The 14170-nt window shown below is 37.4% G+C and overlaps 2 protein-coding genes and 1 long non-coding RNA gene across 3 annotated transcripts in view; 2 read left to right on the top strand and 1 right to left on the bottom strand.

Moving 5' to 3' along the window:
- Positions 1-1616, top strand: part of LOC138897785 (uncharacterized) — a 31622-nt gene extending 30006 nt beyond the window's left edge. The window contains exons 3-4 of the mRNA XM_070183798.1: positions 211-485; positions 1104-1616. Coding sequence (XP_070039899.1) covers positions 211-485; positions 1104-1616 — 788 coding nt within the window. The remainder of the gene's footprint in view (positions 1-210; positions 486-1103) is intronic.
- Positions 1617-5052: 3436 nt separating this feature from the next.
- Positions 5053-6561, top strand: LOC138896682 (uncharacterized). Its single transcript, XR_011410074.1, has 3 exons — positions 5053-5122; positions 6060-6120; positions 6226-6561. It is a non-coding gene; the product is annotated as an uncharacterized lncRNA (long non-coding RNA).
- A 5404-nt stretch (positions 6562-11965) lies between these two features.
- LOC138897784 (uncharacterized) lies at positions 11966-13609 on the bottom strand. Its single transcript, XM_070183797.1, has 3 exons — positions 13309-13609; positions 12761-13164; positions 11966-12472 (listed from the first exon to the last, which is right to left on the bottom strand). Exons 1-3 carry the CDS (start codon positions 13607-13609, stop codon positions 11966-11968), a joined length of 1212 nt encoding a protein of 403 aa, XP_070039898.1.
- Positions 13610-14170: the final 561 nt, after the last annotated feature.

The raw sequence follows: 14170 nt of genomic DNA, 5'->3' as shown, positions 1-14170 counted from the left end.
GGTTCTAAAAGTTAAAATGACCGGTTGGGTCATTACACAAGTAATGGGTCGAGGGCATCGTATCATAAAGGCCTATTCCGAGCGCTCATGGCGAGAGCTTTCAAAGGGCCGATGGGAGGCCCGTTCGCACGGTGAGATCTCTTTCATGAGTGATATTTGGTTCCCCCTTTTGCATGATTAAGTCCTTACTTGTTTTATTTCTTTTTGCAGGTTTACCCAAGGATGTCCAAATAAGGCCCCCATATGGTAGTGACGATTTCCCCACTAAGTCCCCTGCTCCGAAACAGGGTGAAGAGAAGAAGAGAAAAAGGGCTCCGATTTCTCCGAGCTCGGAGAAAAAGAAACTAAGGAGGAGGCTGATCCGCAAACCAAAAGAAACTTCCAGCTCCCGAATACTTGATTCGGAATCCCTCTACCAGCTCAGGAATAAGTCTGAAGAGAATGAAATTTCAGTGGCCCGGAAGCCATCGGTCCCTGAAGAACGGGTATCAACCGAAAGGGGGACGATAGAGGCCAATCCCTCCCAAACTCAAGAGGTCGATGTATCAGTGAGGGTCGAGAACTCTCAATACATCGGTCCTGCTCCACCCGGTGTCATCGATATAATAGAATTTCCTTCATTCATGGACTCAATGTTTGGTGAAACTCAAGCGGCGAAGGATCGTTCAAATGAGGGGGGTCCAAGGAGCGAATGATCCCCTCCAAAGCGTTTTTGATGGCGTGGACTATATTGCCATAGAGGATGTCACCGGATTAGGTGATTTAGAAGTACCAAGAAGAAGTCCTCCCTCGGGGACAGTTAGGTCTAGCTCGAGCCTGAGATTAGTCAACTAATTCCCTGCCCCGAGTGTCGATCCCGGTGAAGCGGTCGATCATGATCTATGTTCCGGAGGACGCTCGGGCCCTTTCCGCTCCTGTTGGGGTTGCTAGTTACCTCTGGTGCCTGGTGACTAAAGAGGACCATGCAAAGATGAACGAGGTGGAATCTCCATGCTTGTTCACCGAAGCACCGCAGGCATTAAATCGGGTAAGGTGTTACCAAACCTTTACATTTTCTAACTTTGGTTACTTAATGATCTTAATATCTTTCCTTGTATTTGCAGGCCTCGGTGCTTCACCACGAGACCTTCCTCCGATATCGAGAAGAGTTGAGTCTCTTCGAGGCCGAAGCCAAAGAGCTTATTGAGAAAAGATACATGTACAAACTTCTCAATGGGCAACACGAGGGGGAGGTTAAGAGCCTACGAGCTGAGCTGGAGGTGGCTCGAAAGGAGCATGCCGACTTGGTCGAGCATGTAAAAACTTTTGAGGTTAGTAATAAAGAGCTATGCTCGGTGACTAACGGTCGAAATCCGCAGGTCCCAAAAAAAATCAATCAGATCGATCAACTGCGAGCTGAGATGGATGTTGTCAAGGTCGAGACCGATAAATGGAGGGGCAGGATGGATCGTCTGGCCTCAAAAAAAGAGGCTACTCGGGAGCAACTGACTTCGGCTGAGGTCCAGCTTCGAGCAACAAAGGAAAAGGTTGAGGTGCAGGCCAAAAAGGTTGAAGAGCTCAAGTCTCGGCTAAGTTTGGCTGCCTCTGATCGAAAAGATTATGTCCAGGGAACTTGAAACGGCCAAGTCAGCGGCCGCGGTGGTTAAAGACGATGCTGACGAGATGGCGGCCCAATATAAGGCCGATGTCGAGGCGGCCCAGGATCACTTTAAAGACATTGTTGAATACAAGAAGCTGCAATCATGAAGAGAGGCCCTCGGGGAGGTTCATGCTCGGGGTTTTGATCTATCGGCCGAGATCAAAATCGCTAAGGGGCTCGAGGCCGAGGCCAAGAAATTGACTTACCCCGAGGAAGAAGAAGAAGACTTAGAGGGTCCCGATGGATCCGGGGGGTCTCTATTATACGGCTAATATCGATCCATGTTTGGTCCCGGTTCACGATCGATGCCTCTCTTGACTCTGTCAATGGTTCTGACCGGATAAACATACCCCAAAGGGGGCCCGAGTTGATTATCTTCTACTCTGATCTTCTATTGATACCGGTTATGCACGTCGGCCCAAGTAACGGCCGGATATTCTATCAGGTTTTGTTTCAACTACTGTGAAGCCACCGAGCTTCTAACATTGAGCCCTTGGGTGAAAGACTGAATAGCCCAATCATCAGCAACCGGTGGTAGGTCCATTCGTTCCATTTGAAATCGGGACACGAACTCTCTGAACATCTTGTTATCCTTCTGTTTTACTTTGAAAATGTCTGATTTCTTGGTCTTGATCTTGATGGCCCCGGCATGTGCTTTTATCAAAGAATCCGTAAGCATAGCAAATGAGTCAATAGAATTAGGAGGTAAGTTGTGATACAATATCGTAGCCCATTTTGACAGGGTCTCTCCGAACTTCTTCAACAAGACAGACTCGATCTCATCATCCTCCAAGTCGTTCCCTTTGATGGCACATGTGTAAGAGGTTATTTGCTCATTTAGGTCGGTCGTTCCGTTATACTTAGCAATCTCGGGCATGCAAAATTTCTTAGGGATCGGCTTTGGAGCCGCGCTCGGAGGAAAAGGTTTTTGCACGAACTTCTTGGAATCCACGCCTTTCAATATTGGCGGTGCTCCTGGGATTTGGTCTACACTGGAATTGTAGGTTTCCACCTTTTTGTCATTGACTTCGATTTTCTTCTCCCCTGATTATATCTGTTTTGTCAGCTCTTCGAGCATCTTTATGATCTCCGGATTAGATCCCTTCATTTTTATTTGACCTTTCTGCGACCGATTCATTCTTGTGGGTGACTTCCCAGGGCGGATCGGGTTTAACTCAGCTCGGTGCACGACTTTGGTTATGTAACTGAGCTATCGTCGCATGTTGAGCCTGCAGCATTTCCCAGTTGCCGATCGGGCTCCACCTCGGACGCTATTCTCGAGGTCGGTAGGCAAGTTTGCGTCGATAGCCACATGTGAATTAGCGTCAATCGGGCTCGCGGACGGAATTTCGATGGAATCAACGGGCGGTACCTCGTCACCGGGCGCCATGATGTTATTTTTACCGTGATGGCCGGACTCATGTCAACATGTAGGGGTGCTGATTGGAAGTTCGACATATTAAGTTTTAACCTGAAATTAGAGACACCTCAAAGAACAAGTGTAAAGTAGTGTGTGTTATGGAGATTTGAATCAAATAAGCACTATTATCCTTAGCCCCACGGTGGGCGCCAAACTGTATACCCTTAAAATCAGATAACAATTGAATTTGTAAGTGGTTTTAAGGATACGTTGACTAACTTGATACAAAATGATAAATTACATTACAATTCAAATAAATAATGACAAAGTAAATGCAAACCACACGAATTGAATAGTATCAACCTTGGAAGGTTAGCCACCCTCGAGACGGGTACGCTTCGATCGGTATCAAGATACAGAAGCACAAGAGCTTAAAGAGAAATAATAACAATGTATTGCTTTAGGATGCGTGTTACAATATGTTAAATGAATTATCAGACACCCCTTTATATAGTATAAGAGTCCTACTTTAGGTACAATTATATAAAAGGTAAAAATCCCTTGATTAACTGATTGTCGGTTCCTTACTGATACACGCCGAAATTTTCGCCGTAATACCCGATCGGTCACGGATATTTCGGTCTTCTGTTAGTTATGCTAACAATATTTCTTCAAGCTCGATCGAGACTAAGGCCGACTGCGGGATTACGGACTCAATGTTCTCAAAGACAGGCGTTCTGACCCCGGGTTCTACCTCGGTGGGACTTGGGGTCAATCTTCAGTCATTGGTTGTTATGTTCCGAGCCTAACTTCCATGTCGTAGGCGAGCTCGATTCCGACCGTATACAAATAGAAAATCACCTAATTTGTAGTTTAGTTTATGTGAGGCCGCGAGGGTGTTCCCCATGTATACAATAGAGATGTGGGTTCAATCCTCACTATTTTCATTCACCTTTCTTGTCCCCGTGTAATGGAATTTCTTTTGAAAAGAAGAAGAAGATAAAACAAACAAAAATTATATAGTTGAATCCACGGAGGGCTAGTTGAGTAACATTCCAGAAAAAGAAAAGGGACATAGGAGTTGCTTAATTTGCTCTTGTCACGCCCCAAAATTCAAGGGGCCATGACCAGTACCAAACTAATCCCAACGATATTTAGTGCGTAAAACACTGAGTCTTATAACACGACTGATCTACTATCAGTAACATGCAATGGTAAGAATTTAACGACACGAAATTAATTAAACAATAAATTCACACATCATTACATTCAGAATAAGTCCTAACGTGAGATTACGGGTCAAACACCCTAACAATCCATACCAGGGCCTAAAAAACGTACTGGAGCTTCTAAGAAGTCATATATAAATGGGATCTTCACGCAAATAGCCGGCCGATTTTACTGTTTATTTTTTTTAGCCCATATATATTATACATTTGACGACTAATTTATTTTAAGTAATTAAGTGGGCTGCTATTTAAGTTAGTTCTTTTCTATACATATAGAAAGAGATAAATAATTACAGCCCAATGTGCCAAAAAGGTCGAAAGAATTCGTAAGACACGAGAGCAAAAAGAGTGACTAAGTGGGCGTCTACACATAAGAATATTCCGGAAAAAGGTAAAAAAAAATATTTAACTTAAAATGGTATTTGAAAATTAGAATTGTGTTTGGACGTGAATACAATTTGGAGTTATTTTTTAATTTTTGTGAGTGATTTGAAATGAAAATTTAGAAAAACTAATTCAACATCAAATGAAATTTAAGCCCTCATTTAGCCATACAGTTTGCCAATTTTTTTCCAAATTTATTTTGGCAAATACATGTTGTTTATAGATTTTATCCATATTTTGGAAAATTTCTAAATCCCAAAACCAGCTCAAGAGTTATTTTTGGCCAAAAATATTACCATTTAGTTTTTAAGAAAAATTTAAAAATTGTCCTAAACTTTTATATTTTATTAAAAAAATCCACTTCTGTTATTATGACTCCACTAATCCATAGCTCCCCATTTTTTTCTCATTAAACTCACGCGGTTTTCTCTTCTCTATAAACAGAAAAAAACTTTCGCCAAAGTTGTTGTGCCAATCTTAGGCAATCCACCGCAAAGATAAAATTTGAAGGTAATTTGCTAAAATCTGCTAATGTTTGTATAAATTTTCTTCAGATTTGTTTCGCTTGTTTTGTATGAATTTTCTTTGTTTTGCTTATTTTGTATGAATTTTCTTCAGAGTTATTGGGTATTTTTGATAGTTTTTAAAACTTATGGGTATAAGTCACATTTCATATATGAAATATGTTTTGAAAAAATTATGTCCAAATAGATTTTCATCTTCAAACCAAACTTTACCCAAATCAGAATTTTTTAAAATAAGTTTGAGAGAATCTATGGCCAATTGCTAGCTTGAAATTTTCATGACGAAATGTTGATTCCGAAAAAAGTGTAATTTTTTCAAAGAAAATGCAAATTTTCTTATGGCCAAACGGCCCTAAGATACTTTTAGTAAGTGCAATCGACTGTCTAAGAGTTAGGATGATTTACTTTAAATAACGCATGCGCATTTCATGTAAACATGTACGTCTAAGCCATAGTCATTTAAAAGGGAAAATGGTCAAATATACCTCTCTATTTTGATATATTATTTATATTTACCCTTTATTTTATTATTGGGTCATATATACTCTTACATTTAACCAAACTTTTTAAAATTACCCTCCATCTAACGGAAAGCTACCAGATTAAAAAAAATGACATGTTTTCTTTTTTTAAAACCCCCCATTAACTCATAACACATGGCTCTTGAGCTTTGATGACCTATGGATATATGCCTCCATTGCATAGATCTGAAGATAGGCACTCCAAAAACATAATGTTGAAAATTAAAGCTCAATATATGGTGGTACTGAATTTCTATATATATATTAGTAAATTGAGGGCATTATCATGCATAAATTATTTCCATTTTGTAAATGGTACTGAATCATGACCCAACTAATTATATATGGGCTGATTATTATCTTATCCATGAGGACTAACGATTTTTCGAATTTAATATTCAGATATAGAAATAAGCTCCTCTCTGGCTCTCGCTGTCACCTCAACATGACGAAGGAAGTTTAGGTGCTTGTAGCATTTTCTCATTGTTACTAAAAGTTTTAATATAGTATACAAAGTTGAATTAGAAGAATTAACCATCTATAACTATGATTAATTTCTAATGTGTAGGTCTATCAATTATGAGCCTGATTCTTCCGACATTGTTCTTGCAAATGTGGTATTTTTTTATCTCTTTGGCCGAAGTTTCACAAAAATGATATTGATTCAAGTCATTCAGGTTAATGAGTTTTTTTGAAAAAGAAAATGGATCATTTTTTTTAATTCGATAGCTTTCCGTTAGGTGGAGGGTATTTTTAAAAAGTTTGGGTAACAATAAGGGTAGATATGACTCAATAGTATAACGAATGCTAGATGTGAACAATATATTAAAGTGTAAGGATAATTTTGGCCCTTTTCCCCATTTATAAAGCACGAGGAAACATTATAAAGCGAATCATTGACCGTACCAACATTTCAAGAGGAGATTCAAGACGAATTAATAAAGCTTTTCTATCTCTTGATTTATTCTTCCATTGTTTCACGTGTGTTTGTTTGGTAATTGTTTTGTAATGGGTTGTAACTAAACGTCATATCTAGAGTTGTTGGGAACCTACTCCATTATTCTTTGATTAATATAATCATTTCCAATATTATATTGGATGTAAGGAAGTGTGAGAGGTTGACATTGAAGGGTCTACGGAGAGGTAGAGGTAGGCCAAAGAAAAGGTGGGGAGAGGCGATTAGACAAGACATGACCTAGCTTCAGCTGACCGAGGACATGACCCTTGATAGGAAGGTATGGAGGTCGATGATTAGGGTAGTAGAGTAGGTAGTCTAGAGTATTCATAACAGTAGTATTGGCACGCAGTCTCGCTTTCTGTTGGTAGTACGTTTTTATGACTAACCGTTGTTTTCTTTCATTGTTGATCACCTTATTGTCTTGTTGTTTTTGTTATACTTTTATATGTCTTTTTGGTACTGTCCCTTCTTGTCTATATTTTTATTAATGTGGTGCTTATGCTTTACTGAGCCGAGGGTCTATTGGAAACAACCTCTCTATCCTCACAAGGTAGGGGTAAGGTCTGCGTACACACTACCCTCTCCAGATCCCACGGTGTTGAATAATACTAGGTATATTATTGTTGTAATCATTTCCAATATAACGAATCTCGGTGTATTGTTATTTGTTTAACTTATATTAATATGTTTTTTACGAGAACACTATCATGATATCTTATCTTCCATCACGAAGATTACCACATATAACCGATTTTAAACCCAATCAAACAGTGAAGATGATTTCGAAAAATCTATATTATATTAAAAGGAGGGTAGTATGCATTGTGGTTAATCCAAGTGGCAAGCTAAGAAGAAGTCACTTGGCAATTTTAGGACAACATTAATAATTAGGAATTATAAATAAAATATAATTAATGAAAGTAATTGAATAAAATAGATCTTAGACAAATCTAATCTATATATCTATATCAATATCTATATTTATACCTATCTATATATTGATTCACTCATAGATTTTCTTATATATTAGCTAGAAATACGGAGGTCAAGAATTAATTAAAAACTATAATAAAAATATGGAAAGACGTAAATTGAGATAACCTATGACTATTTATACTTTGGAGTAAGTTAAAATATAAAATAAAACTAAAATTTACTTAAGCTATTAAAGGTTTGATAACTTTAAAAATTAAAAATTTCAAGCACAAATATAAGATTTTACATAAAATGTACAAATTATTTATAAAGTAAGAGAAAAGGTTAAATAATTATTAAAAATATTTTAATAACAAGTATAAAGTCACTAATATATATGGAAAACAAATATTTTATACATAAATAAATATTTCTTATATAATTAAAAAATTAAAACTTACTAAGAACAAATTTTAACCACATGGATAAATGGCAAAAAGATTACTATGCGAAAGAATATTCATAAAATATAACTAATTTTCTCTCTCTCTTTCTCTACTATATATATATATATATATATATATATATATATATATATATATATATATTTCAAATTATGCGCCTAAATTTAAATTTAAACAGTTTATAGAGAGGATATAGATAACAATTTATAGAAAGGATAAAAATATCTATATCTATATTATATTAAAAGAGGGTAGTCAAGCTTAATACTAAGCTAAGTGGCGTACGGAAAAAAAGGTCACTTGGTACTTTTAGGACAAAATCTATAAATATTTAGACAAAATCTAATAAGAATGAAGTCAAATTAGATTTGATCAAATTTAATCTAAAGTTATAAATCAATTAAGATTGACTCCTATTTTTATAGTAAATAAATTCTAAAACTTTTCAAAAAGAAGAATTTCTATTTTAGTAATTATTTACTAACAACATGATCTATTTTCTTCCATTTCATAATTGTTTTATTTTAAGAAACATTATGTAGAAAACAAATAATAGTGGAACCATTATAGTAATAATTTGAGATAAGATTTTTTTTATAAAAAATATGATAAGAAAAATCACACTTTGAAATATGAGCAATAGAGTCAAAGTTATTATTGAAATATTTCTATATTTATTTGTATTGTATTAGAATGAGCATGGTAAAAATGATTATTAAATTTAAACAAGCTATTAAAAAGCCACAAGACATTGTAGTAATATTAAGTATTGAATAATATAATAGCAAAACTAAGGAACAAATAGGGGAAAAAATTAACAATTTTATCATACAAAAGAAGAAGGATAAAATTTATTTAAATTTGAGATGAGAAAGTTTTGTTTAAGTATGATAAGAAATGACATGCATGTGTATAAGGTCACCTAACTAAAGTCTAATAGATAAAAGAAAAAATTAAAAATATTGAATAATAAAAATAAATTAAAGATAATGTGAGGATATTTATACTAAGAATTACTATAAAAAATAAAATAAAACAAATATAAAATACTTAAAAATTTTATTGAAAAATTTAAACAATTTAAGATTATTTTTTTTAAGCAACTATACCACTCGGCAGCACTTTCCTAGTGGCTAATATATAAATAAAATTCCAAAATGAGTCCAAAGCTTACAAGATGTCCAAACCAAAATAGAAGTTGCATGAAGCTACTAGCTATTAAAAAGATAGAAAAGCTAAAATCTAATGAACTAGCTATTATAACATAATAAGTTGAATGCTTCCTTCTCCTATCAGTGTATGTGAATCCAATTGTCATTGGAAAATACCAAGCAGCACCTATCAAGCTCTCACCAGGCGCCAGGGTATACTGTTCATAGGCTAAAATGAATTCCAAACATCTCCACCACAGAGTTGAAGCCAGCATAGTTTTTCAAGTGTAGCTACTATATGATCTCCATATGCAGTGGACTGATTTTGTCCAAGTATTAATCATGTGCTCACTCATCAAAATTAATGTGTAGAAGAGTAGCATGGCTTTAGGCAGGCTTTGCAAGGCAAAAGCCAGGCTTGAGCTAGTTTTAGGCAGGCTTTGCAAGGTAAAAGCCAGGCTTGAGCTGGCTTTAGGCAGGCATTGCAAGGCAAAAGCCAGACATGAGCTGGCTTTAGGCCGGCTTTGCAAGGCAAAAGCCAGGAATGAGCTGGCTTTAAGCAGGCTTTGCAAGGCAAAGGCCAGGCTTTGAAACTGTGCCTTTTTGTGATCTTGTAAGCTCAGATCCTTCCCTACTAGAACCTTTAATATAGACATCATTCTAAACATTGCTAAACCATCCTCAGATTGAGCATGAAAGCATGCTAATACCACTGAGAAATGATTCAACAATCTCCAGAAATACCATATGATAGGTTCAGCATTTTCCTTAGTATTTGGACATATCAGAAGTAGGATAAATTGTACCATCGCACACCTGCTTATCGCATTTTTTCTGTACACTATTGAAGCACCCCCAGAATGAGCATGAGACCATACTAATACCATTGGAAAGTACCTTAATAGCATACTGAATAAGACAAAAAAAACATGCAGGTTTGTGCAGAGTCCAATCCTGTGAAGCCATCAGTCTGGGGTTCTTTTCTTTGCTATCCTAACCCTATGGTTAGGTGATTGAGATTTGTCTAGATTGATCAATCTCCTCCCTGCACTAGGCAGTTCAGAGAATGAATGAAACTCAGATGTACCTGCAAAAGAAAATACAATGTTAGCTATAAAATCCGCCATCGAGTTGCCTTCTCTGAACACATGTTGAAAGATCACATTGAAGTTGTCCTTCATCTCTATGATTTTCTTCACATCCTGTGCAATTACCCAAGGAGGATCCCATTACCCTTCTATCACCTTCTTCATCACCAATGAATCAGTCTCTAATATGAGAGGGTGAAGATCATGCTCCACACAGTATTCCAACCCTTGAAGAATGGCCTTAGCTTCAGCTACCACATTAGTTGTCATTCCTAGGTCTACTGCCCTAGCATACACCACATCACCTTTATCATCCCTCACACAAAAGTGTAGGGAGCTAGGTCCGGGATTGCCCCTTGAGGCTATGCCTTAATATTTTCCAAGCACTGCTAACACTGAACTTGCCTGAAGGAGTTGGCATCCAGTATGGCCTATCCCCATATCCCTCACTTCCTTCATAATGCACATTTAGCATTATATGTTCTGCAATTTCCTTATTGAAAGTTTGATCTAGCAGTTGATCATCCCATGCTTCCCTTTGCCGCAGTTCTGCCACCTCCTGAAGATCTTCATTGATTGGAAAGTCTTCAGGTAATACGTGATGAAGTGCACCCAATCCAGTCCAATTTTCATGCCAAATATTAGTGGTTCCACTCTTCAATTCCCATGCGATCTCATGTTCTACTTCTTCCCTAGCATTCAACATTTGTCTCCAAACATGAAACCCTCCCCTAAAATGCACCACCATTGGTAGCTCCTTCTTGCAATACTTATTCCACGTGAAATTAGACCACAAAGATTTTATGGTCCTAAACCTCCACCATAGTTTAGCAAACAGTGCCCTTGAGACATCATGTAAGGACCTAAAACCTAGGCCCCCTTCCTCTTTAGGAAGGCAAAGATTTTGCCATGAAGCCCAGTGTCTGCTTCTCCCTTCTTCCTTTGTGCTCCAAAAAAAACTAGCAAAAGTCTTATGTAGATGCTCCAAGATGTTGTTTGGTGGATCAAGGAATGATAACATGTGAACTAGCATACTTTGCAACATACTAGAGATGAGTGTTGCCTTTCCTCCAAATGACAACAGCTTTCCTTTCCATGAATGCAATTTAGCCTTCACCTTCTTGATTAGATCCTCATAATAGTCCTACATCCTTCTTGTGTAAAAAATAATAGAACACCCTATATATGTGAAGGGGAATTTACCTCTTGCAAATCCTATAATAGCTCTAACTGCCTGAAACAATCTATTAGTAACCTTTGAATGCATGTAGTATGAACTCTTATCTTTGTTGATCATCTGACCTGATATCTTCTCATAGTTCCCCAACACTGCCATAATCTTGCTCAAGGAGGGAGGATGAGCAGATGCAAAGATTATCGTATCATCAGCATATGCCAAGTGGTTTAAAGGATCAGACCACTTAGGCATTCCAAATCCCACAAATGACTTGTCTTTAAAGAGCTTATTCAAAGACCTGGAAAGTACCTCAGCTGACATAATGAACAATGTTGGAGATAGGGGTTCCCCTTGTTTCACACCCCTTGTAGACTTAAAGAACCCTGAGGACTGCCCATTCACCAATACTGAATATCAGTTATTTGACATCAAGTTCCATACCATGTTGATGAAGTGCTCAGAAAATCTCATCTTCCTTAGCACATGCAATAAATACTTCCATGAAACCCTATCATAGGCCTTAGCCATATCAAGCTTGATCACCATATTAGTTGGCTATCCCCTTAACCTTATGCCAGTGATAATTTCTTGAGTCAATAAGATGTTCTCAAATATACTCCTACCCTTTACAAATCTGGATTGATTAGGAGATATTAGAGACGGCAGAAAACTCTCCAATCTGTCATGTAACACCCTAGACAAGACCTTGTTAATGAAGTTGCTCAAACTAATAGGTCTTAAGTCAGAGAAGGTCTCAACTCTAGGTTTCTTGGGCAGCAACACTAGATTGGTGTGAGTGATAGATTTAGGCAATGCTGCTCCTCCATAGAAGTGTAGCACCATGTTGTGTATATCAGCACCAATAACATCCCAGCATGTTTGATAAAACAGTCCAGTGAATCCATCAGGACTACTAGCACTCTCCTCACTAAGCTCAAAAATTGTTGCCCTTACTTCTTCAATTGTTGGCAATCTACTAAGTTCCAAATTCTGATCCATAGTGACCATTGAAGATACATTATTGAGCAAGGAATATTCAAAAGCATCACCTTCATTTGTGAACTATTTTTGATAGAAGTCCATTGCAGCTATAGCCAATTGCTCCTGGTCTTCAATCCATACCCCACTGCCACTTTTGATCCTCTTCAATTGCAATTTCTTTCTTTTGCCATTGACATGATTGTGAAAGAAACTTGTATTCCTATCTCCTTCAGTAAACCAAGTCATCCCAGCTTTTTGCTTCCAATACTACTCCTCAATACTCAAGTATTTCTTCAATTCAGATTGAGCCTTTTGAAGCACAATCATATTCTCAGTTGTAGGCTCTTCTTCAAACAACATCTCTTTCACCCTAACAATGTCCTCCAAAATAGCCAATTGCTTGAAGATATCACCAAATATTTCCCTACTCCATTTTGAAAGTGTTGTCTTCACCCTCTTGATATTCTGCTTGAGCATCAAAAATGGATCCCCTATGAAATCAGCTTCCCAATTCTGCCTCACCACATCCATAAATGTAGCATGCTTTGTCCAAAAGTTCAAGAACCTGAAAGGCTTGACAAAATTAGTTGTCTGCACCCCACATGTCATTAGCAATGATGCATGATCTGATCTAGTTCTGATTAGATGCTCAACTTCAATAGTTGGCAATATGTTCTGAAATGGAAAATTCACAAAAATCCTCTCCAATCTCTTGAATATACACTCAGCATTGGATCTCCCATTCCACCATGTAAATGGACTTCCTTTGTACCCTTGCTCAAATAAACCACAAGAGTTTACACAAAATACAAAATCCTCATATTCAGGAGGGTGTACTGGAAGTCCCCCTATTTTCTCATCTTCATGTAATACCACATTGAAATCCCCTCCTACCAACTATGGTAATTCCATATCACTTGCTAAGTAATACAAGTGATCCCACAATTCCAACCTCTCCATTGCTGAATATTTTGCATAAACAAATGTCATCATCATGTGCTGCCCTAGGTCATGGTGAAACACTCTCATAGTCACTTGTTGCTCAGTATCCCCCACTAATTCCCATTCTACCACTGCATCGAAGAACAACCATATTTGCCCATTAATATTTGCATAAGCAGTCTCCATATTCAACCTCCTTCTATATCTATCAATGAGTTCCTTCTTTTGAAAAGGCTCCATCAATGCAACTACACAAAAATTATTCTCCCTATTCATGTTGATCACCCTAGGAAAGGCCTGTTGTGTATTCACAAACCTTATGTTCCATATTAATATTTTGATCATCATCATTTAGATAGAGAAGATGTCCTCCTGGACATTATTCTAGAAGGTTGTGGTGGATCTTTACTCTGATTTTTCTTAGTTTTCTTACCTCCTTTAGCACTAGCTGTGGATGATAAATCCTCTTCCTTAGCCACTTGTTTGAAGTTTTGTGCAGTTGATTCATCATCTCCTTCATCCTTTATTAGATTTTGTCTCAATAAGTCTTCATCAATTGGTGTCACATTATGTGTAACTAAATCATGTAAATGTTGTAGAGGAGTCTTAAGTGGAACATTAAGATGTAGCTGCATAATTTGATCAGTGTCAGACTCCATAGGCACTTCCTCTATTTCCCCAGATGCTCTTGGAACAATTGCCCGCTCATCAGTCCGATCATACTCCTTGAATTGTAGCTCATAGACAATGCCTAGCCCAGGAGTTACTGTAGCAGTCTGCTCTGAATGCACTGTTCTAGTGAGATCACCACCCTTCCCATTGCCCTGAAATTTGGTC

The sequence above is a fragment of the Nicotiana tomentosiformis genome, chromosome 8 (genome assembly GCF_000390325.3).
Source record: "Nicotiana tomentosiformis chromosome 8, ASM39032v3, whole genome shotgun sequence".
Classification (NCBI taxonomy): Eukaryota; Viridiplantae; Streptophyta; class Magnoliopsida; order Solanales; family Solanaceae; genus Nicotiana; species Nicotiana tomentosiformis.
Note: the sequence above shows the minus strand (reverse complement) of the source record. Positions and strands in the feature narration are given on the sequence as shown.